The following is a 23502-nucleotide window of genomic DNA, read 5'->3' as shown; positions in this document are numbered from 1 at the left end:
ATGCATCTGCAGCTATGGGGAAGCAGGGTGAGCTAGTGGGTCCTTGGGATCCCTGGTCTGCCGGGATCAGCTGGTGGAATCCCTGGGAGCATCTCACTGTTGGGAGCAATGGCAGCCAGCCTGCAGCAAGCGCTCCCGCGATGCTATGGGTTAGCCCACGTGGGGAGACCCGTGCAAAATAAGCTGAGACAGCTGAACACAACATGTACCAGCTCTCCGATGCTCACTCCCTGCCTAAGTGCTCTTATTCTGCCCTGATGCATGCTTTCATGTGGTCCAGACCAATCCATTTCCAAGTCATCACATTAAAAGCCTTAATTCATTTGTCATATGCACATGAAGTAGTAGTGCTGTGTGTTCTAGATAAGCAGTTCATGCTGAAAAGGAGATCAGCTTAAATTTTGCAACAGTAGAGAGCCTTTTAATGCCTTTTGTGAATTGTACCTTGCACCAGGGAGACATCTTACATTTTTTCAAGGGCATTATATTTGCAGATCTGAGCTGCCACAATACTGCTGTGCCTCGTCAGGCAAAATCCCTGTTGCAGCACAGGTTGGAAACTGGAAAGCAACTGGGAAACAGCCTGGGTGGGGTATTTTCGGAAGGCTAAGCCTTCTGCGTTTGCCCCGCAGATGTCATGGCGCCCGCAGTACCGCAGCTCCAAGTTTCGGAACGTCTACGGGAAGGTGGCGAGCCGGGAGCACTGCTTTGATGGCATCCCCATCACCAAGAACGTCCATGACAACCATTTCTGCGCCGTCAACGCCCGCTTCCTCGCCATCGTGACAGAGAGCGCCGGTGGGGGCTCCTTCCTCGTCATCCCCCTTGAGCAGGTAAGAGGTTTGGCCCCGGCGGAGGTGACTCCGATCTGGAGCCGGTCCCTAAGCGCAGGTGTGCGGATGCACGCTCCATCCCGGGAATCTCCTCCTGCAGCGGGATGTGTCAAAGTCTCTGCTGTCCTTTACTGCGGTTTTCTTGTGCGGAGAAGGGAGGATTTACAGCTGCCTTAGTGAATTGAGTTTTTTCTTTAGGAAGAAAATGAAACATTTATTAAAAGCATTTTTGGCATCTCTCAGTGAGCTCATGCTGGCAGGGTGGGCGCTGAGCACATCTCCAACCTGCCCCTTCGCAGCAGCAGAGGTCACTCGGGTTTCTGTCCCCAGTGTTTCACCAACACAGCTCCCAGAATGCAGGGGAGTCCCCCTGGAGCCCCTTGTCCTGCTGAGCAGGTAGCAGTCCTTGCCCTTTATTTGAGCTTGTCCATATAATCTCAGCCCTCAGATTTCACGCCCTGGACAGCCTGAGAGGGAGAGCACAGCTGCGCACGCAGTTTTCCTGTTGCAAAACCCCAGGGGCTTTTGCTTTCTGCACTGCAGCAGATGCCACCTCACGCAGGATTTATTTTTAAGACTCCATCACCAAGCCGTAGCCCCTTACGAGCAGCCGATGCCCAGAAGCCGTGTGCTGTGCAGAGGGCTCTGGGCTTCGGTTTGCAGCTGTACCCATCTAAAGCACTTTGCACGGGAGAAGTGGCACATACACCTCTGCACTATCAATCCTGTTTGCAGCACGTATCCTTTCTCCCCACCGTGCTGTGCTTTTGCTTCCCCAGCTAAGACTTTCCCCAGCTCTTTGCATGAGTATCCACATAAATCTGCACATCTCTTGCTCATTACATTTTAAATTCCCAGAAATTCAGCTGATACTTCAGAAACTGTCCCACGGGACCGCACTTGGTGTGCAGAAAGCGGTGCTTGGCGGGAGCGGTAGCTCCTGGCTGAGCCTTGTCCCCGTGACAGACGCAGAGCTGCGTCTCTTGGAGGAAAAGTCGGGCAGCAGCGACCTTGAACATGAAATAAATATTACCTTTGCTTTGCTCCCGAAACTTGAGCGCAGGGCACTGTACCACGGTTGCACTGATGCTGCTGCTCTCCTGCCAGTGCTCCAGTGTGTGGACCGGCAGCTCCGAGCTGGTACCCGCATCCCATCCCCGGGCATCCTGCCCTCAGCCCACGGCTCTTGGGCTGCAGGAGGGGACACAGGACTGAGTCACTCGTTCTCGGGAGCATTTTTGACATCGGAGGAGCTGCACTCACTCCCCTTAAGGATGCACCTACCCCATGTAACTTGAAGACACACCGCGTATAAAGACATATGACATGCATGGGGAGAAGATGGTTGTCTCTCAGGCTCCCAGACAGCAAAGTGGCAGTGCCAAACCTGCTGGGATTTCCAGCCAGGAGGGGAAGCTGGCAGAGCCGGCCGCGGTGGGATGGAGGAGCCCTCCCCTCTGAGCCCCTCCGCACCCTGTCTCCCCACGCCCTGGCATTCCTCTTAGACACTTCTCTAGACATGTAACATTCACATCTCTTCTGAATTTCTCTTTAATTTCTGGAGTAGAGTCAGCTACAGATGGAAGAAATTATAATTAGCATTTTAATTGCAGCGCACAGCTTGACTCTTATTAATATTCGAAAAAACAGGAGCTTTGTCTGAGCACTTGGAGCACTCCAGCCCCATCTCTGCCTCCCTCCCCATGCCACCGAGCCCAAGCTGGGAGGATGCCCGTCCACACGCCACTTGCTCGTGGTCCTAAATCCTGGGCTAATAACCTGGTGTTGCCAGCAAATTACCTTTTTTTTCTGGCAAACATAGCCCAGTCCCAGTGGGATAAGAGCAGGGGGAGCACGATGCCATTTGCAACCTGTTCCAAAGGGATCGTCAGCCCCGTGCGGAAATCCTGTCAATATTGCACCAAATAAATCCCAGCCAGAGCAGACCTCGGCACTCCGTGTCAAGTGGCTGCACACGCCTTTGTACAAGCTAATAATTTTTTTTTTTTTTAAATAGGGACTGATTAGCTCATTAAAAGTAAACTAATTTTCTTTGGAAATCAGCAGCCCTCTAATTAATTGGCATCCATATTTAGCTGAACATAATTAAGGTAACCTAGATATTGCAGATCTACTCAGGATTTGATTTGCTGCCATCTTTTTTATTTTTTTACATTTCTGCCCTCTGTTCTGCTCAGAAATGTTCACCAGAAACCCCTCTGCTTTATGCTTCGAGTGACAATGCATTTTCATATGCTGGGCCATATGTTCCTCTGCCTGCACATCAGAAATGCTGGTTCCTCGTGCATTTACGTAGCGATCAAGGGGATGTGCAACCGCTTCTGCAAGGCTGCGTGGGCTGGAAAGATGGGGCACGGCTGCGTTTTGTTCCCCCGTCCTCCCTGAGCCTGTCCCCCCACCCCAAGCTGCAGCAGAGCTGGGGCAGGATCCCAAATTCTGGAGCCTCGGCCACTGGGAACCAGCCTTTCCCCAGCACTGCAAAGGTTTTGTGCTATAAATATCCATGGAGAGTGGGCGAAGGAGAGCTTGTGTGCTGGTGCTCGGGCTGAGGCTCGAGAAGACAATGATTTGCTCCCCAAACCATGGCGACAGAAAGATTTGGTCCAGACTTCAGCTGAAGGGGAGAGGAGACCACATCGAAAATGTCGCCACTGGGAACCAGCCTTTCCCCAGCACTGCAAAGGTTTTGTGCTATAAATATCCATGGAGAGTGGGCGAAGGAGAGCTTGTGTGCTGGTGCTCGGGCTGAGGCTCGAGAAGACAATGATTTGCTCCCCAAACCATGGCGACAGAAAGATTTGGTCCAGACTTCAGCTGAAGGGGAGAGGACACCACATCGAAAATGTGTATTTTAAGTCAGTAATAATGGGTTGAGCTCCGTCATCACGAGCAAAATCCAATCTTGCTCGGACAGTGCAGTTCTGCAGGAAAGCAGTTCAGTGAAATTAAGTCCCCATTTGTGGTCCAACATGGACCATGCTTCTGCTCCATCTGCTCCGGACACGCTCCCGGCACCGGCCATCCCTCTGCGAGCCATCCCTCGTACTCTCTGCCTCGTAAAGGGATGCGTGGACAGAGAGGGGCTGAGCGAGAAGGACCTGTGAAATTATAGGAAAGCCAGATTTGGGCTCCGTTTTTAAAAAATCTGTGCAAAAATCCCAGAAACATCAGGAATGGTGTGGCTACATTTTTTTAGCAGAGAATGTGCTTAATTGGGAGAATCTGAGATCGGACATATTACAGCCCAAACAGCAGTGTTTTCTCCAGTGCTGCACATCCCTTAATGCCAACACTGAAATCCAGCATTGCCATCAACATCATCAACAGCACAAAGTCACACATGGAGGAGCCTTTGCCTCTTCTGGGCTTTCAAACACTCCAGGGTGCATTTCGTGGCATTTCCAGGCTTTTATCGGTAGCGATGAAGCATTTCTGTTCCTCTGAAAGGAAAGCCACAGCTCTCGCATCCATGTGTGACCCCAGAGCCGGGATGGGGCCATGCAGCCCCAGGAGCACCCGCTCTCCTGTTCCCAGGGGGTTTCCATCCCTAAACTGCTGTCTTCAGCTTCCGTCTGTTTAGTCTCCAAAATGCTTTAGCCTTATCCAAACGCGTGGGGAGCCCTGGAGCGCACTGGCCAGGGAAGGGACAAAATACGTGGCGGTTTTTGAAGATACTACACTTGCAGCCCCGAAGCCCGAGAGGTGCTCTCCTCCCAGTCCCAGGGTCAGGACAGCTTTTGGCAGCAGTTATTAAATCAAAAAATAAACTGGTGTGTTTGTGCTGCAGCTCACCTGCAACAACCAGCACCAAGGAAGCTTGGAGAGCCCGTGTGCTTTGGGCAGCACCAAGGCTTTGCTGGTCCTGGGCTGGCCAAAACAGCTGGGGAAAAACCAGCTCCAGCAGTATGTGGATCTGTCTCAGCTGTGCCTGATTTAGTTGGCTTCATGTAAACTGGGCTGGGGCGGGGGTATGCAGGGATTAGCTATAAGGGTGGAGTGGTGGTGTGTTGTGCAGCTTGTTGGGGTGGCTATGGGATACTGCAGGGACCCCTGAGGGCAGCCTTTGCAGGAGAAGGGTGGCTGGCATCACTCAAGCTGCAATAGGAGGATTTTTGTTTCTACAGGGGACGAAGATAGCTTGTTTTCCACAGCCAGACAATGTTATCTGCCTGCATGGCTGAAGGAAGCAGTGAGCAGGAAAGGGGAGTCTCTGTTTACATGTAGGAAGCTGAAGTCCAAAGTTGTTGCTCATGCTGGCACTGCCTGTTGTAGCTGTGTTTGGCTGTGTGTGAGCTGCTCGAGCTGCCCATGGCGTGGGGCTGAGCGTGGGGCAGGTCCCTCACCCCACTGTGGGCAGGGCTGCCTTGCTGCTGGTGATGGATGGCTGTGCTGATGGTGTATGCCCTGGTGTGCAGAGGTGTGAGCAGGGAGGTCCTGTGGGCCTGGCGGGGGCCTGAGCCCCCCTGTGTCCCTGTGGGACACTGATGTCCATCTCTGCTGCTGTGGGGGCAGATGAGCTGCCATGGTGCCCTGTACAAGCCTGCCTGGAACAGGGACAGCCCATGGAGGTGATTAGCCTGTGGCTAATCCCCATGGAGGTCCCAAACCTCCCCAGCAGCCCTGGGGAGGCAGGGACAGCAGTCGGACAAAGCCTGAGTTGTGCTGCAGGAAACCACTTGCAGGTATTGCCTCTCCCTTTGTTACCCAGCACAAAGGGATACAACAGAGGAACAGCCCCTGTATCGCAAGGAGCAGTGTCACCATCCCTTGTCTGCGCTGGGTTAACAGCAATAACCTGCGTGGGTGTCCCCCTGCCAGCTGTGTGCCAGGGTGGCAGCTGGTGAGCAGGAGGAGTGGGCTGTGTGCCCCAGGCAGCCCACCCTGGCTCCGGGATGGCTTGTCTTGGCTCAAGGTCCTGGTGGCATCTGCTCTGCCTGTGTGCTCATGGCATCGCCCAAGGGACCCCTGTGCATGCCCCGCTCTGCGGGGACACCTACTTGCCAAGGCTGGGCAGAGAATGGGCAAGCTCATCACACAGCTGCTTTGCTTGCTTCTCAGAGCTGCTGCGCTTCAAACTACTGGGAGGTTTTCTGCAGGAAAAAATACAGAATTTTCTCTATTTCTCTGTACTATGAATCAATTTTCTTGTCCTTGGAGCTTTTCTACCTTTAAACTCAGGACACAGGAGACTGTCTTGGTCTGTACTACTTTTTTGTTTTCTATGAATTTTTTTCTATCTGATTTTAGTCTGCAGGAGACATTTCCTTTAACCTAGAGTTGGCCAGAAAAAAAAAAAGACCTGAGGCTTACAAAAAAGCTGACACTTCAGCGTTACTATTCCACATGGGAGCACAATCTGAAGTCCCTGCATTTATCAAGGAGATAACAGGAGAGCAGCTGTGGGAAGCCCAGACCTGGGCTCTGGCTGGTTTTAAGCACCTGGATCAGTCAAAAAGTGTCAGCATAAAAATTTAATGCTGCCCTGAGAGCTGGTGGTGGATCAGAGGAGGAAATAAGGCTTGAAAACGTGAGTCCTTGGGCCAACAGGGGCTTGGGAGGGGAAATATGGATTTTGCCCCCATTAGTGCTGCTGCATTTGCAGCAAAGCCTGGGGTCGAGCCTGGAGAAGCGAGAGCTCGGCTTTGCCTGGGCTATCGCAGTGCAGCCCTGCCTGCAATTGCCTGCCCCCTCTGCCGGTTAAAATAGAGAGAAACCCTGTCCCCACTGGGGAAAAGTGGCTTTTTGTTACCAATAAACATGGATTTATTTTTAGTCTCTATAATCCAATTTAACAGGGACATTATATGAGCTTTTGTCTTTTTAATTAACAAGCTTGAGCCTGGCTACTGCTTTTATGGTGCAGATAAATACTTCTGCAGCAAGGCTTTGGGGTTTTAATCTGTGCAAATTGTTTGTCAAAAGCTGCTGTGTGCATTGCTTTGTGGGTTTTAGGGCCACAGGGCTCTGTGGGTCCAGCGCGGCTGGAGAAGCTCATCTGATAGTTACCCCAAGCGCAGGCAGCGGGGGGCTGCCCTCTGCCTGGGCAGAAGATGGGACGCTTATGGCCCACAACAGTATTTATATTTAACTTAACGGTATTTCTATCCACACAAGGGGAGTAACTGATATTTAAATCTTCATCCTGGCAAAAATGGCATTAAGCAATGCTGATTTCTTTTCCTGCTTTATGACTTGCATGGTTTAGTTGTATAACAAAAAGAGTAACTAAGTCGTCTATAAGTTGATGTAATTTTTTATGGCAAGTAACCTGGTAAATCCGGGACCGTTTGTTTATCCCAAAGCACCCCTGAACATGGAGTTTGCCAGAGGCAGCGATAGCATCATGACTCCTGGGGAAACTGAGGCACAGATACCTGTGATGTTTGCTCGAGGAGCATGGCGTGGAGGCTGAGGCAGAGATGCCGTCGGGCTGCCCCGCTGGTGGGGCTGTGCAGGGGTAGCTTCTGCCGGGGGAGCGGATGGCTAAGAGTGCTTGCTGTACAGAGGATAGTCACTAACACCTGCTTGGATTGCAGCCTTTCCCGCTTTCCCCTTCTCCGCCCCCCTCCCCGTGGCGAGGCTGGCTGGGGAAGGTGCCCGCGGACCCAAGGGGGTGGGAGATGCACAGCCAATAAAATCCGTAGGACTAAGCAGAAATCCTGCCTGGCTCTGCACACCCCTGCGTATTTCCACTGCTTGTTTAAAGAATACAAACACTGTTTTAGCAGGTGCTGGAGGATGCAGAGAGCACATCTCCCTCTCCTCCCTGTTTGCATTTCCCAGGTGTGACAGGCTGGGAAAAGGGGCGGCACTTCTCACTTGTGGTGTTATTTTCCTAGAGTTGCACATCTGGCTAAATAGCTTCTTCACTCAAAGGTGCCAGAACATGAGCTGAGCCTCTAGAATTTGTTTACTAGAAAGCTGGCTCTTGGCTTAGCGTTTTACTTACTGCTCTCATTCACAGGAGCAGTCAGGAAGCTTGGCAGTGTGTTCACAACCAGGTTACTCTCTGCAGGACCCAGAAGCACGTTCAGACATTTCCAGTGCCTGGAATTGATGTTTTGATGAACAATATTGTTGATTGCATGCGTGGATTTCTTCGTTTTGTTTTGGTTTTTTTCATGGATTTATATTACTGAGAATCCCTGGACCAGCTTCCAGCCAGGTCAGTTGTGTGCTCCACCCCTCCTGGGGGATGGTCCTGCTGGGAGCAGGTGTGGTTGCCCAATCTCCTCGGCCTTGGCTGGCTTTGGCCAAATTGGGGCCACGCAATCGCTGCCGTCTGGTGGTTTGCAGCTGCTGGAGGCTGGATGTGTGTTCTGGCAGAAGGGGTGCTGCTGGGGAGAACAGAAAAGGTGGAGAAAGGCTTGAGGCATCTGTCTTTATATTTATTCAGTTGTTGGAGAGAAACATCTCCAATAGCAGCACCCTTCCACCTGCACATGGGAATTTCCTTGGGGAATTACCTGTGCAACTGCACAAGTGACTGGGGCAGCAAGTGCTGTCTCTTGGTGCAACACTTCCACTGCCCAGTAACCCATCCCCTTGCATTCAAGTTCTCACTGCTTTTTGCTTAAATAGCTTGTGTTGCAGATGTGATGCCCAGCTGTGCCTGGAGCCCTCCTCTTGCCTCCCCTTTCCCGTGGGCTCTCAGCTGGGACTGGTCCCCACTACCGTGTGGGAAAATGTGTAGCCGGCAGCACATCGTGGCAATGGGTTTTCTGGGTCCCTGCTGAGGGTTTGTCCAATTTCTCTCTTGCTTGTGTTGGTTCTGTTTGACTTGGTTCCTGATGAAGATCAGTTAACCTGCAGTGACCTTCCTTTGTACCAAAATCAGCCAGGGATCTGCCCCATGTCAGGGAAATCTGTGTAATTTCCTCCTCTTTGGTTCTCGAGTAGGAGAGACCTTCTTTAAAAAGACAGCAGTAAATGTATTTACTCTTAATCTCAGCCACTGGAGACTTGGGTGTACTCAAGGATTTCCTGGGAAACCCTGTAAATCCCCTATGGCTCAGGCAGTGCTTCTCTGATCCCCCTCTGAAAGCTAATAAGGGATCAGGGAGCATCTGGGGGAAGCTGCTGGGTGGGGAAGGGTTGCCTGGCCTGGCCGGTCCCCGGGGCTGGTGGTGGGTGCTTCTTCCTCGGGAAGGTTCCTCACCCAGGGACAGGCTCTGAAGGTGCTGGTATTGATGCTGGATGGATGTTGCTCTTGTTTCTGTAAAGTTTTCTGTGCATGACTGATTTTGAAGGTAGAGTTGAATAGAGGTTTTCGCCACACTTACAGAGCTTCATAGGAAACATGAGGATTTGGAAATGTTCTGGGCTTGTATTTCCAGGGAAGCTGGTGAAAAGCAGGTTTTATGAAATACATATATTAAAATGACTTATCTGAGCTTCCTGCTGGTTTGTTGCAAAGCAAATGTGGAGTCCTGCCATCGTGGGACTGAAGCTTGTGCTGCTTGGAGGGTCTGAAGTGATAACGCTTCCCATCACTTGAGTCTGATGATGGTTCACCGAGATGGACTCTGATATCAAAATTGCTCATGAGCTCACACCGCTCACAGCAACGCTTTTGATGACTTAGAGTGCTTAAAAGTGATGCTTCTAAGAATAAAGATGCTTTGCTCCTAGTGATGGTGTTCCCCTTCCCAGGGCAGTCCGACCTCCTAGGGCCGTGCGTCCAACCCTCCTGGGCTCTGCCCTTGCTGCTGGTCCAACCGTTCCCAGGGGAAGGCTTCCTTCTCAGTCACCAAGCAGCAAAATAACTGAATTCAACCAGCTTAAAAAATTCATTGTCCTTTCTTCCCTTTCCCCCCAGCCATAATATGAATAACTTTCTCCTTTTCAAGTCCTCCTAATCGCTCCAGCAAAGGGAGGGCTTTGAGGGGCTGCAGTTGCTGGAAGGTTTGCTCCTTCCAGTGCATGTCATGGAAAACGTCAGAGCTGCTGGAACCCGGAGAGCCGCCCCATGGCACAGCATGCTCTCGCTAAAGAGATGGTATCTGGGTCACTGAGCTTCCTCTAGCCAGGGGTCAGGGATCCAGCGATTAGGATTCACTGCGGCTTAATGCACGGCTGCTGACAAGGTCCCTCTAAGAATGACTAAATGGGAAGCTATGGCATGAATCCCTGATTTTTTTTCTTTCTTTTTATTTCCTTTATTTGGCTCCTTTTCTTTCAGGTGTCCTGGGCATGGGCACAACCCGCCACTGCTCTCACACAAGGGCGAGGGCACAAGTGTGCCCTTGCTGTGGGCACACTGGCTGCCTTCAACTTATTTTAATCAAAACTCTTGATTTCTTGGGCAGAAACTATCCCTAGTAACCAAACTCTGTTTTGTCCTCTTGAAAGCCTAATGAATTGTGACAAAAAACATCAAAACTACCTTGCAAAGGAAATCACTCAGCTGGTTGCTCAAAATTAAAGTGATTCCATATTAACATGTGCTGTTAAAAGGTCTGTCTGCCTGGAACTTAACAGCTGCTGCATGAATTTCTACTCTAGACAGTGTGTTAATAACGTCATGCTAATGCAAATATGAAAATAGGGGGAAAGCTAGATAATCTGAGCTGTTTGGGTAAGCAATGTCTGCTAGCCCACTTAATATAATGACCCATAAAGCTGTGCTTTGCATCCTATTAATTCAGGGGAGGGTCACTGGGTGGTGCCAGGAGGCAGACCTTCGTGCGCTAACGAAGCACTGATGTTGCTGCATTTCCCTCCACCTTCTGTGTCTCACCTTTGGGTTTTTCCTTCCCAAACCTTGGCTGCTTGTCCCAGTGGCTGCATCCCTGCAGCTCACGCTTTGCTCCACATGATGCTTGTGTGCAGGATGAGACCCAAAGCACCTCATCCTCTCTCCAGGGCTGTGAGGCACAGGGCTGAGCTCCCCCACCCATGCCAGCTCCTCCTCACCTATGAAAGGAGGGCAGAATTTTTTTTTCTTGATGACCTATGAAAGGAGGGCAGAATTTTTTTTTTTATGGAAAACTTAAAGAACGTGAAAAATCAGATTTTTCTTCATAACTTTTCATGGCATGATTTTTGCAGTGGAGTTCGGGTAAGGGCAATAGCTGACTCAGGGGCTCTGCGGGTCTCCCCAGGCGATGGGCAGCTCTCGCCCCATGTCCCAAGCACCCGTCAGGGCAAACAGCCCCTCCTGGGTGTGCAGCCCAGCAAGGACACCCGAGGTACCGAGGCCCCAAGGAAACAGCTGCTGAACATGAATGCCAGTTTTAGGTATCAGGATGTTTTCAGTGAAAAGCAACATATTCCTAAATCTTCCCCTCCACCCCTTTTGGAAAATTCAATTTACTGGAAAACTAATTTTTTGATCAAATTTGTTTTCTAGGCTCTGCATTGGAAAGACTTTATCTTTATTTAAATGAAGGGTTTGTCTTCCCTAATGATTTCCCTTGTGTTATGGCCCACATATTCTCAGCGCTTGGTCAGTCGATGCTCCTCCTCGGGCCTCGCTTTTCCTGGGGACCGTTGGCTCCCAGCATGGAGATCTTAGCGTCTTGGGGGGATCCCTGAGATGCTGGGGGCCATTGCCCCCCACCATCCAGGTTTGGTGTGACAGGGACTTCCCAAGGGGCTGTCTTTGCCACTAAGTAAAAGGAAAATTTAAAATCCATGGGTGATGCGTACTTTAATGTATTGCCCTTCCTGTGGGATGCTCCAGTGTTTGCAGTGGTGCTTGATGTAATCTAGGCAAAGAAAAGTATCCTGGGGGGCAGGAGGAGGGATGCGCAGCTGCGGGGATTCAGGGGACCATCCTTCTGGCTGCGGCACCATCCAGAGCCTCTGGAGGCTTGGGTCACCCTGGCAAAACTGTCAGAAAGTCACTTTGCTTGTTTTTATCCCTAAAAACCTGAACTGATTTATAATAGCACTAATAAAACCCAAGTCTGGGGCATCAACCAGGAAAACGCCCTTTCAGCTGTTTGATAATGTCAGAAATGTTGTGTATGTCGATCACTGATGCTTATCTGGGGCAAAGCTGCCAGGTAAATGCAGGGAAGAAAATGCATTAGTGGATGGCAGGAGGCAGTTAAGGGTCCAGGGCTGAAGTGGCAGCTCAGATCTAAGCCAGGTTGTTGCTGATGGGCAGAATTATCAAAATTTAGGCTCTCTGAGTGAGCCGAAGTGATGCTGTCGGCAGCTGAAGGAGGAGGCGGGCACAGCCACCCTGTCCCGGCTCTTCCATCCGTCCCTGCCCTGACACCCCTGAAATTGTCCCTAATGGAGGTTAAAATCACACCGGCAGGTATCAATCACCGAAGGGAAAATGAACTCTGCACCATATGGGTAGGGAATTTGTGTAACGTGCCCTAATTAGAAAGAAGCTCATGAGTTAGAAATCAGTCTTGCGTTAAGTGCTCATCACAGACCGGCTAACGGGGATGTGATCCCGCGCCTGTCACGCCGGGGAATTAATGAGTGTTTGAAAGAGACTGCATCGAAGGGCAGAGGGGAATGACTGCCAGTGACCCTGTTACCCAGCCAGTGATGGAGCTGAAGGTGTCCATTTGTTCATGTACTGAAGGCAGTGAGAGCAGGCACCTATTTTTTTCCCTTACCTCGATATGACCCGTATAACTAAGTCCCCGGTGTTTTAAGGCCAGCCTAGTTCTCATCTTATATATGGGCCGTGTCCAAGGGATGACTTAGAGCTGTTGTAGCAATTTGAGCAAGAACTGGCTTTTCACTCTAATAACAATGCCTATGAAAAGTATTTTTAAATTGATAAAGCGGTCTCGGGGAGGGTTGTGTTTGCCTGTGTTTCTCAGTGCCTTGTGCAATGCTTTTCTGCATCTCCATCCCTGCCTGATCGAATCCAGGCAGGCGGAGCCGCTCTGCCTGTGCATCCCGCACTGGTCCTGGCTGGCGTTCACCGGAGCTGCGACCGACCGTGCAGCGCGGCAGCGGGGACCGTGGCTGCCTGGCAATTAGCAGCCGTGTCTCCCTGGGAGCAAATTAATTCAAATAAACCTTCCCAGCAGCGATGGTGCAGGGGTGAGCCCTTGGGCCTGATCTGGCTGCCCAGAGCACTCCTGGCCATTGCCCTTAGCTGCGGATGGTAAAAATGCAGCATGTTATCCTTGGTGCGTTTCTTTGTTCACATTAATGGAGCCAGGAGCTCGATATGTTAAAAGGTTAGCGCTGGAAGGGCTATGAAATATTTAGTGGCTGTATCATGCTGACCTAGTTAGTTTGCGTGCTCCAAGCGTGCCACCACCTCCGGGCTGCGGCAAGGAGCTAGCCCAGGAGAAGGAAGGGCAGTGGGGTGGCCACCCTGCAAGGTCCTTGCAAGGAGCAGGGGTTCCTGCAACCCATCTGCGATGGGAACTTTAAGAGGAGGCTGTGCTGAGTGCTGTGCGCCGTCCTCTGCTGCAGAGCTCTGCCGGTCCTCGCTCTGCTGGGATGGCAAGACCAGACCGTCCCTAAATGTCTTGCAAGGATTTCCATCCGTGTGGAAGGATCCCATCCAGTGGTGTCACAGTTAGATTATTAGCATTGTTAAGCAAGAGCGTTGATGATCCCAAAGTCGCTGGGGACTTGTCCTGCGGAGTACACATGCATACCTTGCTCAAGGTCACTTCCAAAGTTTGGGAGGAAAGTACCAAATACTTCATGCATGGCCCGATGGCTGATCTGCCTCAAGGCCCAAGGGTTGGTTTGGAGCCTCTCGAGTCCCTTCCAGCCCTTTTGCCCGTGGTTTCAGACGGTCATGCAAAGATTTCCTACTGAGCTCCCCAGCTGGTGGTGCCCCCTCGCTGGGGGCAGGCAGCCCCATGGGGTGGTGTTTGCAGAAACCCCTTCTCATACACAGATCAGCTGCAGACGCCCCTGGGAATACTGTTGGGGTAAAACCAATCCTCAACCTAGCCAGGCATCTCCTCTGGTCAAAAGCCCCGTCCTGGAGCAACCTACAGAGCCCGCTCCTCTAGCAGGGCTCCAGCCTACCAGCTTTACCACTAAATTATTTTTTTTCCTCTTTTTTTTTTTTTGGTTGTTTTTAATTACAGACAGGCCGGATTGAACCAAACTACCCCAAAGTTTGCGGACACCAGGGCAACGTGCTGGACATCAAGTGGAATCCCTTCATTGAGAACATCATTGCGTCATGCTCCGAAGACACCTCGGTGAGCTGGGACGCTTCAGGCTGGCACCTCCTGGGGAGATGAGCGGCTGCAGTCGTGCAGCTCCGTGCACCCTTCTGCCTTTAATTTATACACCCGGAGGTGTGGGAAAGGGGCTGCTGGAGGCACTGCGGGTGGGTGCTAGCTCCGCAGTCTCAGGAATGGAGAGGGGGTAAGAGACTGATGCGGAGCAATAGGCAAATTGTGCCAATCCCCGGCTCCTGTGTTGGCGGTTCAGGGGCTGTGGCTGGTGCCCAGCTCCTCTGCTGTCCCCGGTGTCACTTATCGTCACAGCGCTGCTGTTTCTGCGTCCCCTGCTGCAGATAAGCCATACAGCTGTGCAAAACGAGGTCCTTTTTTTTTTTTTTTCCCCCAAGCCCAACAGCAGTGCTATTATTAATCCTTCTTGCTATCGGGGACGGCAGGGGCTGCAACTGCTCTCATGGCCTGATTCATCAAGTGATATGAGCGAAAGGCAGTTTTGTGGGCTGGGGGATAATGAATCAGGTTATCTTTACATAGCTGTTATTTGCATCCTCCTCCTTTATATTTTCTGGACACAAACAAGTCCATCCCAAAGGCTGTATCATAAAGGAAAAAAAGCCTTTGTACAAGGGAGATGATCAGAAACTATTGCCCATTCTGCACGGCAGAAGCCGGGGTTTGGGGTGATCCAGTTTTTAACCAGTTACAAGTCTGCATTGCCTGATCCTTAGCGTTTCACTGTATTATCACCTAATGTCTCATCCTCTCCTGCAGCTCAGTATATTGGCATTTTTTATTAGCTGAAAGCTTGTCAAGGAAGATATTGAGTGGGGAAAAAAAATCAGATCATGGCCATGAATCATGGTGAGCTGTCTCCCACTTTAAATTATAACATTTTATATACAGTCGCCAGGGAATAGGAGGTGCTGGGAGGGGGGGAGGATACTGGGAAGACTTCATGAGCCATCGTTAAACCTGGGAAATTAAGTTAACTGCCCCTGAGGCTGTCTGGTGCGGGGGGTTTCCCCCCGATGGGGATGAGTCGGAGGGGAGCAGCCCTGCAGCTGGCTGGGCTCGTGGCTCCCGGGGCCACCCCACGCCCAGGGTGCTGCTTATGGGCAGGTCCTGCACCTTTGGGCTCTCTCCGCTCGCTCCCAGGAGGTTTAACGAGGTTCAGGCCATCAAAGAGAGAGGATGCTCAGGTCCTCGCGGAGTCTGAGCTGCAGAAAACAGAGTATTTGCGTGATGTTTGTCAGCCAGGGGCACTGTCGGTCCCAGGCTGGGGACACCACCGCCGCGGGAGACACGGAGGACCTGCCACGGGCACCGCTAGCCTAAGGGGAGCATGGTGATGCAGCCGGCTGGTCCTGCTCCAGACTCATGTCTTTCCTCCATCATGCCCTATGCGGAGAGGACAATGTGTGCAACCTTGTCCCCAGGGCATTGCTACAGGTTAATCCTCTCCAAGGGGGTGATGAGGATTTTAGGGCTTGGCAGGACCCCGTATTAACGGCCGTGGTTAGACACTGCCTCGCTGGAGAGGGATGACTCTCACAGCCCACCCAGGTTATTGCTATGCTTGAAACCCCTCCTGTAATTACTCCCTCGCTATCAAACCTGTATCCGTCCGTACCTATCTGTCCCCACTTGGATAACGGCATCTGTCCTCACGTGATGCTCTCCTGTGGGGTGCTGGGGATGTTAATTCATTATTTGTCCTTGTGGGACAATTAGTGGCAGGGCTAATCCTCGAATTCCGGGGCCCTGCCATGGTGCTGCGAGCTGCTGAAATGCTGTGAAGGCTTTTTGGGAAGGAGCTTTTAAAGGGCAGGACAAAACAAGCGGAAAGATTAGAGGGGAATTGCCCAATCTCCATAGGTGTTTCAGGCTCCGCATTTTCCTTGTGCTGGGGCTCTCTGTGCACTCAGGCACAGTGAACTGATGTGGCATGCAGAGCTAGAGGGGGGATTTTGCAGCACGGTGTCTTGTTTGCAGGATACATCTCTGTGGAAAGGCGCGTTTCAGGGAAAATTTTGTCAAGATGGTTTCTTGGGATGGATTGGGAGAGGAAGCCTCTGGTTTCACAGGCTGCGTCTCACCCCGGCTGCTCTCCCTGGTGTCATGGGAGGACAGTGGAGAGAGGCGCTTCTAGGGCTGTTCCTCTGTTTTTTTTAATGTTAATTTTCCAAAAGCATCGTTTCCATCCCAAGATGGGACGAGGTTATGAAACCCAATGCTTGAGTTTTGGGTTAGCTCCAGCTATGACTATACTGGCACCAGAACGGCATTAGTACTGCAACCAATTCTGACACATCTATTTTCAGGTCATAGTGACCATGGTAATGGGGAAACCTGCCTAAAATAGCCTGTCCCTGGCACTCACCCCCTTTTTTTGCAAGACACGAGGAATGATGCAACTCTGTTAGGAGCAGACTGCAGAGGTGATGCCGCGCTGCAGAGCCCCAGCGATGCTTCCTAGCTGAGCATGGATGCAGGACCCCGTGGTGCAGGACACATTTAATAACCGCCCACTAGTCTCCCTGCACAGCGAAAGGCGAGAGGTAGCTCGTAGCTGAGCAGACCCTGACGATGCAGGGAGCCTGGGCATCGCAGCTGAGCACACGAAGGTTTCCCTGTGTGTGTCCCCCTGGGTTTGACGATGCATTCCCGGAGCAGCAAGCGTGCAGCAGGCGCCTCTCCAGCGTGCAGAGCTCGCTCGGAGCCCTCGTGGATGCAGATTGCCGGAGCGAGGCGCAGCCGGAGGTTTGGTAACAGCCGTTTCGTAACCCGCCGCTTTCATAACCGGTTCCTTCAACACCCGGTGATCAGGGTTGTGTTGCTTGTTCCTTGTGTTGTGTCTTGTTTGAAAACCACTGATGCTCTCAGAATCGTCCCTGAGAGCCAAACCAGCCTCTTAACTGTGTCTCTCTCATAATGCTGTTTTCTCTGCACGTCATGCAACCCAAAGAGCAGTGTCTTCCACCTCCAAACGTGCAGGTTCAGGCAGAAAACTCACCGCTCCATCCGTACATCTCTATGCAGATTTTTCACTGCAATATTGCAAATTAACTTTTGGCCCCCCCTGCCCCCGGCTGTAGCTCAGCCCCTGGCTGGATGGGGTGACCCTTGGGGGTGCTGGTGAAGAGAGGGAGGAGCGACCGAAAGGGCAGCAGGATCAGTCCTCCCTGGGCAGCAGCCTCCCAGATATTCCCTATGTTTTGGAAAAGCTTTATTTCAACTCAGCAATGCCCACTGGGGCTGCACAGCCCCGGCTACTGCGTCTGCCCAAAGGCAAGCTTGTCTTTTGAGATGCTGGCGGAGGAGGCGAAAGGGAACCTGCACGGGCTGTGTGCTGCATTCGATACGGTTTGGCTTTTTTAATGGGTGTTACTTAAAGGTGTTGTGATGCGTCTGCAACTGATATTAGAGCTGGGATGAGATGAAGGCTCTGGGAAGGACGAGCGCGCTGGCCAAGGCAGCTTGCTGTGGGGAGGAGATGAGAGTGCAAAGCTTGGTCGTTTCTTCTCTTCATCTGAACCTCGTGGACGTGTACGCACTACCAAACACTGCTGGGTTTTGGGTGGCTCCGGGAAGCCGCAGGGCTGGCAGGACCTCGAGTCTTGCTGCTCGGATGGGTCCAGGGTGCTCGGGCACGGAGCAGACCGAGGGGGTTAGATAAATGCGACGTGTCACTTTGGCTTCATACCAGTGACCTGCCATGGAGATGAAAGCTTCTATAACTGCTCTTTGATAGCATTATCTGGAGCTGTTTAATTGAAGAGGAGATGCTATAGAAGCTTTATTCTGTCCCAGTGCATCGCCTCCTTTTGTTCAGCAAGCACCTTCTCTGCAGAGGCTTTTCTGGCTTGTTTTTAACCCAGGTTCTCCCTGCTGGAGGGAGGGCGGGGGGGGGGGGTGGGGGGTGTCTGCCCTGGCCCCGCTGCCCCAGGAGCGCTGCATCAGCTTCATCAGGTCCTTTTCCTCGGCACCCACAGCCCAGGGGTGAAACCGCTGCCTTTTTTTGGGCTACCCTTTCCCCCGGTGCTTGTTGGTCTGATGGGACGGACTCCCCGTGCTCCCCCCCTGCCCTTGCAGGGGACCGGATCGACCCCTGGGACAGGCACTAGGGTGAAGGATGAGGCTGCTGGCATTGGGGCACTACAGGGATTCAGCAGCTCAGAGCCCCCTCTGGATGGGTGTCAGGGTCCTTCCGGGGCTCCCAAAGCCATCCCGATGTCTGCCCCATCCCGCAGGTGCGGATCTGGGAGATCCCCGAGGGCGGCCTGAAGAGGAACATGACAGAGGCCACCCCTGGGACAGGCACTAGGGTGAAGGATGAGGCTGCTGGCATTGGGGCACTACAGGGATTCAGCAGCTCAGAGCCCCCTCTGGATGGGTGTCAGGGTCCTTCCGGGGCTCCCAAAGCCATCCCGATGTCTGCCCCATCCCGCAGGTGCGGATCTGGGAGATCCCCGAGGGCGGCCTGAAGAGGAACATGACAGAGGCCGTCCTGGAGCTGTATGGGCACAGCCGGCGTGTTGGCCTCGTCGAGTGGCACCCCACCACCAACAACATCCTCTTCAGCGCCGGCTACGACTATAAGGTGAGCCCTGACCAGCCCCGCTCCTTGCGCTTGGCCGCTGCCTGGGGCTGCCCTTGCAAAGGCTTTCCCTGCTCGTGGCACGGGTGGGAGTCACCTGCGTGCAGCCAGGGCAGGATCCTGCTGGATGGAAGAAAATGACCCACCATGTCGTGCAGCAGACGGTACCTTCCCTCATGCAAAGGTCTTGCACCCGCTCATAAGGACTATTTTAATTTTGCATAAGCAGCAGCTGCAGGGCAGCCCTGGGAGGAGGGAAGGGAATCTGTAGGTGATGAGGGGGCGATTTCAGCCAAAATAGGAGATATTAAGATGCCCAAAGCAGACATGGAGGTTGCAGGACAGGTGGGGGAGGTCACCAGGAGTGGAGACGACAAGGCAGCCTCCCCGCTTCCTGCAGGTCCTCATCTGGAACCTGGACATCGGGGAGCCGGTGAAGATGATCGATTGCCACACGGACGTCATCCTATGCATGTCCTTCAACACTGATGGCAGCCTCCTGGCTACCACCTGCAAGGACAAGAAGCTGCGGGTTGTGGAGCCACGCTCCGGCAGGGTCCTGCAGGTGTAGTGCTTGTGCTGGGGTGCTGCGTGCTGCATGGGATGGGGGGGTTGTTAGAAATAAGATCTTGGGGAGGAATCCTACTGACACGTGTAAAAACAATTGCAAGGTATTGTACATACTCGTGATGTTTTGCATGTCTCGGGGTCTGCAAGTAATTCTCTGCTGTGAGGAGGGGCTGGTTGTTTTAATTAGGTGGAGGTGATGGGGAGGGCTCGGCCTCATCCCAAGCACAGGAGTTGGAGGCTTTTATTCTTTTATAAATTAAGGATTTGTGGAAAATAGTAGAAATTAGGGGTGTGTGCAGAAAGTTCCAGAAAGAGCCACACTTTTGAGGAAGACAGTGGTTTCTCAGTAAAGCTGGTATCTAATATTAAGGGAGATGATAGGCATTTTCATTTTGCACAGGGGACAGGTGCTGAATCACGGTACTTCCATACTGGCTGCCACGCCACCAGCACGGAGCCGGCGTTTCACTGGGATGAGGCAGGAGAGGCACTGGGGTGGTGGCAGGTTGGGGTAGCTGCCAAGGAAAGGGTTTTCCCGGGGCAAGGGCCGGGTCGGGGGGCTGCCGGTGAGCGTGCTCCTGTCTTGCAGGAGGCCAGCTGCAAGAACCACCGTGTCAATCGGGTGGTCTTCCTGGGCAGCACGAAGCGGCTGCTGACGACGGGGGTGTCGCGCTGGAACACACGGCAGATCGCCCTCTGGGACCAGGTGGGTGCTGGGACCCCCGCTCCATCCCCACCGGGACCCCACTCAGCACGAGCATTGGGACATCTTGGTTAATAAAGTGCTTTTTCCTCTTGCGCAGGAAGACCTGTCCATGCCCCTGATAGAGGAGGAGATCGATGGGCTGTCAGGTCTCCTCTTCCCTTTCTACGATGCTGACACTCACATGCTGTACTTGGCTGGCAAGGTATGGGCTGCGATTCGCATCCCGCAGCTGTGGGGGCTGCAGCATCTCCCAGAGAGGTGAAGGGGCCTCTCCCCAGCAAACGGTGTGGGGGAGAAGAGCCAGACAGGGAACAGGGCTGTACTGAGCCCTCAGCAAAGTGTTACGCAGCTCTTTGGCCATGAAGCCCTGGTTTGGAGAGGTGCCCGCCACTGTTGCATGAGTGGGCAAGATCCCGTGGGGTGATGCACGATGCTGCAGTGGCCCCAGCCTGTTTTCCCCCCAGCATTTCCCAAGGATGGGGTGCTGGGGGTTGTTATCGTGGCCTTTATTCAACCTCATGTTTGCCAAAGCAGTAAACCGTCCCTCTTCCCTGCACTCGCTCCAGGGCGACGGCAACATTCGGTACTACGAGATAGGCTCGGAAAAGCCCTACTTGAGTTATCTCATGGAGTTTCGCTCCCCGGCCCCGCAAAAAGGACTGGGTAAGGATGGCTCTGCTGCTGACCCTTTGCTCTGAACATGCAAAAGGTAGATGATGGAAGGTGCTTAATTAAATGCCGCTTGTGAATGGGTTTGGCACGGGTTTGGCGGGCGCTGTGCCGGCTCTGGAGCATCAGCGCAGGGCTGCAGCACCTGCAGGGCGGTGTTCACATTGTTGTGCTGTCCTTCCTGCGGTGATGCAGCCAGGCTGGGGCTGGGTCCTGGCCAGGCGTGCGCCCAGTGACACCCTTCTTGCTGTCACACATGCCACAGCTTTATCAGGGGACATCAGTCAGTGATTCCTGTAATTTGTCATAGAATCATAGAATCATTAAGGTTGGAAAAGACCTCTAAGATCATTCAGTCCAACTGTCAACCCAACACCACCATGCCCACTTAAACCAGTAGGATATCTGCCTTGTTGGCCTAATAAAATTGTTGTCCTGAATAAAAGCTGCTCATCCCTTTCCCAATGTCCCTGCAAACGCCCCTGGTGTGGCCCAGGTCTGTGCCCCAGGTCCCCAGGGTGATAGCAGGGATTAATTCAGGAAAGACCTGGGTCTCCTGATGGAGAGCAAGGACCTTTTGGGGTCCTCCGTACCGGGGAGGCGGATGGGTCCCAGCCAGCTGCCTGGGGTTTGCAGCACCCGGGGGTTATTGTCTGCGCCTCCTCCGCAGGGGTGATGCCAAAGCACGGGCTGGATGTGTCGGCCTGCGAGGTCTTTCGTTTCTACAAGCTCGTCACCCTCAAGGGGCTGATCGAACCCATCTCGATGATCGTGCCGAGGAGGGTGAGTCCCTCACTGCACGCCGGGGCGCGGGGACAGGCTGGTGGGGGCGAGCGGCATCAGGGGGTGTCCAAAGCAGGTCTGGTGTGATGGAGATGCCCCTGCTTGCACCGCTCTGCTGACCAGTCCAACTGTGTCTCTTTGCACCAGTCTTAGACCTCCCAGTTGTTACACTTCCCAAGCATGGGATTCCCAGGGTGTTTTTACCCAAGGCTTAATGGGAATGTTTTTAGGAAATGCATCTCTGCATTGCTCCTGGCCTTGATGTCATTGTGTTGTGCAAAATCAGCTTGGTCCATTGTGACAGGTAACAAGGGGCTTGTCTCGCCTGAGGTTTGAGGGCTCTTTCTGGTAAAATACATCTCGGAGCTGGAGCAGGGTTTGGCATTTGCCTTCCCAGCACCATCTGCGGCTGGAAGCAAAGCCAGCCGCCAGCCAGGGCTGTGCGGAGGAGCCGGTCCTGGGCTCTGCCGCAGCTCAGCAGTCGCTCGTCCTCCTCCAGCCCCTTTGCTCTGCTGCCGGTGGCTGGCCAGCATTTCCCAGATTCGCTGCATGTGCCCTGAGCAGTCAGCACTGGCGTTTCTCATCTAACTTAATGGTGCAAACACTAGTTTATTACTTCCCCAGATGCCTTGGGTGGCTGCATTGCTCATGCCAACGGAGTGAGCGCAACCATTTGCAGCACGTTGCAAGGTGTAGTTAAAATTGTGAGCAGAGTCACGGAGGCGGTTGCTTTTCTTTCCCTGTGTTTTTAGTCAGAAACGTACCAAGAGGACATTTACCCAATGACTCCAGGTACGGAGCCAGCCCTCACACCGGATGAATGGTTGAGCGGGGTGAACAGAGGTAAAGCCACTGGCACCACGCTGGGTGGGCGGCTTGGAGCCCTGAAAATGGCCGGGCAGTGGGATGGGGCCGCAGCCCCCCCTGACCCTCTCCCACGCTCTGCCCCGCTCAGATCCCATCCTGATGTCGCTGAAGGAGGGCTACAAGAAGACATCCAAAATCGTCTTTAAGGCACCAGTGAGGGAGAAGAAGAGCGTCGTCGTTAACGGCATAGATCTGCTGGAGAACGTGCCGCCCCGGACAGAGAACGAGGTAGGGCAGCACAGCTCCAGACCAGGGCATGGGGACAGAAGGGGACGGTGGCTGGCTGGAGGGACATTTTCTGGATGCAGCTTAGGAAGCCACCGCTCTGTGGGTCTCTGCTTGTACTCCCAAACTGAAGTGCCTGGGCACTGTGTTTCCTTGTGGCTTGAAGCATCCCACTCCGCATTGACCACAGAGCACCCAAAAGGAGTGGCGTTAAGCTCCTAAATTATTTTTTTTTATTAAAATCCTCCTCCAGGAACAACATACGGAGGTGCTGGGGAAACATCAGCACTTGATCCTGGAAGGAATTTGTTTTGCTGGAGCTGAGTTTGCAGATTGCATGCGTAGGGTATCCCCGAGCCAGAGGGTGAAATATTAAATCCGAGAGAGCAGGCAGCATGACATGACATGAAGCCGTGTTGCAAAGGCAGCCGAGTTATGAAACGTCCCCACTGTGGCTCTGGAGGCTGGCAGGAGGGCGAAGCCCAGGGGGCGAGCGGCCGGCGCGGGCCCTCCAGCTCCCTCCTTCCCTTTCAGCTCCTTCGGATGTTCTTCCGACAGCAGGATGAGATCCGGCGGCTGAAAGATGAGCTCTCGCAGAAAGACATACGGATCCGACAGCTACAGCTGGAGTTAAAAAACTTACGTAACAGCCCGAAGAATAATTAACTTCCAGGGACGTTTTATAAATAAACTTTCTTTGTTTATACTCGCTCTTTAATTTTATTGTATCCACTTACACAGAATATGAGCCAGAAGTCAAGTGACCTGCCAAGAGCCCACTCGCTAACTGGAAATACGTCCTCCTAGTCTTGTCTAGCACTAAAACTGCTATATCCGAAAGCTACTGCATGAGAGGCGGCTGGGGCGTCCGCGTGCCCCGGCGATGGTCTTGGAGTAAGTAGACGAGCAGTGTCCCCTCTGTCGGGATTAACCGGCATGAGGGAGCCGAGGCGGCGGCTCCCCGGGAAAGCGCGATGCTTCGTTGCTATTAATTTTTTTCCTATGCAAAAATGTGACAGCGGGTGCAGAACTGGAATGAGGTGTGGGAAGGGCTTAATTCACAAAAGCATGCTGCTGCGGCGGCAGCCCGGGACCCTT

The 23502-nt window shown here is 52.8% G+C and overlaps 1 protein-coding gene across 1 annotated transcript; it reads left to right on the top strand.

The window, feature by feature from the left end:
• The first annotated feature begins 632 nt into the window (after nucleotides 1-632).
• On the top strand, nucleotides 633-23070 carry CORO2B (coronin 2B). Its single transcript, XM_009280405.1, has 11 exons — nucleotides 633-833; nucleotides 13886-14002; nucleotides 18438-18587; nucleotides 18985-19149; nucleotides 19744-19860; nucleotides 19958-20062; nucleotides 20427-20523; nucleotides 21200-21312; nucleotides 22065-22155; nucleotides 22268-22407; nucleotides 22939-23070. The coding sequence occupies exons 1-11, from the start codon at nucleotides 633-635 to the stop codon at nucleotides 23068-23070; spliced, it is 1428 nt and encodes a 475-aa protein (XP_009278680.1).
• Nucleotides 23071-23502: the final 432 nt, after the last annotated feature.

Source organism: Aptenodytes forsteri, unplaced genomic scaffold (assembly GCF_000699145.1).
Source record: "Aptenodytes forsteri isolate BGI_AS27 unplaced genomic scaffold, ASM69914v1 Scaffold83, whole genome shotgun sequence".
NCBI lineage: Eukaryota > Metazoa > Chordata > Aves > Sphenisciformes > Spheniscidae > Aptenodytes > Aptenodytes forsteri.
This window is presented reverse-complemented; position numbering and strand designations above follow the sequence as displayed.

Coding starts and splice junctions, on each gene's coding strand:
- CORO2B (XM_009280405.1), top strand. CDS start 633: ATGTCATGGCGCCCGCAGTACCGCAGCTCCAAGTTTCGGAACGTCTAC. Junction 20,063..20,426: donor TGCTGTACTTGGCTGGCAAG/GTATGGGCTGCG, acceptor CACTCGCTCCAG/GGCGACGGCAACATTCGGTA. Junction 20,524..21,199: donor GGCCCCGCAAAAAGGACTGG/GTAAGGATGGCT, acceptor CCTCCTCCGCAG/GGGTGATGCCAAAGCACGGG.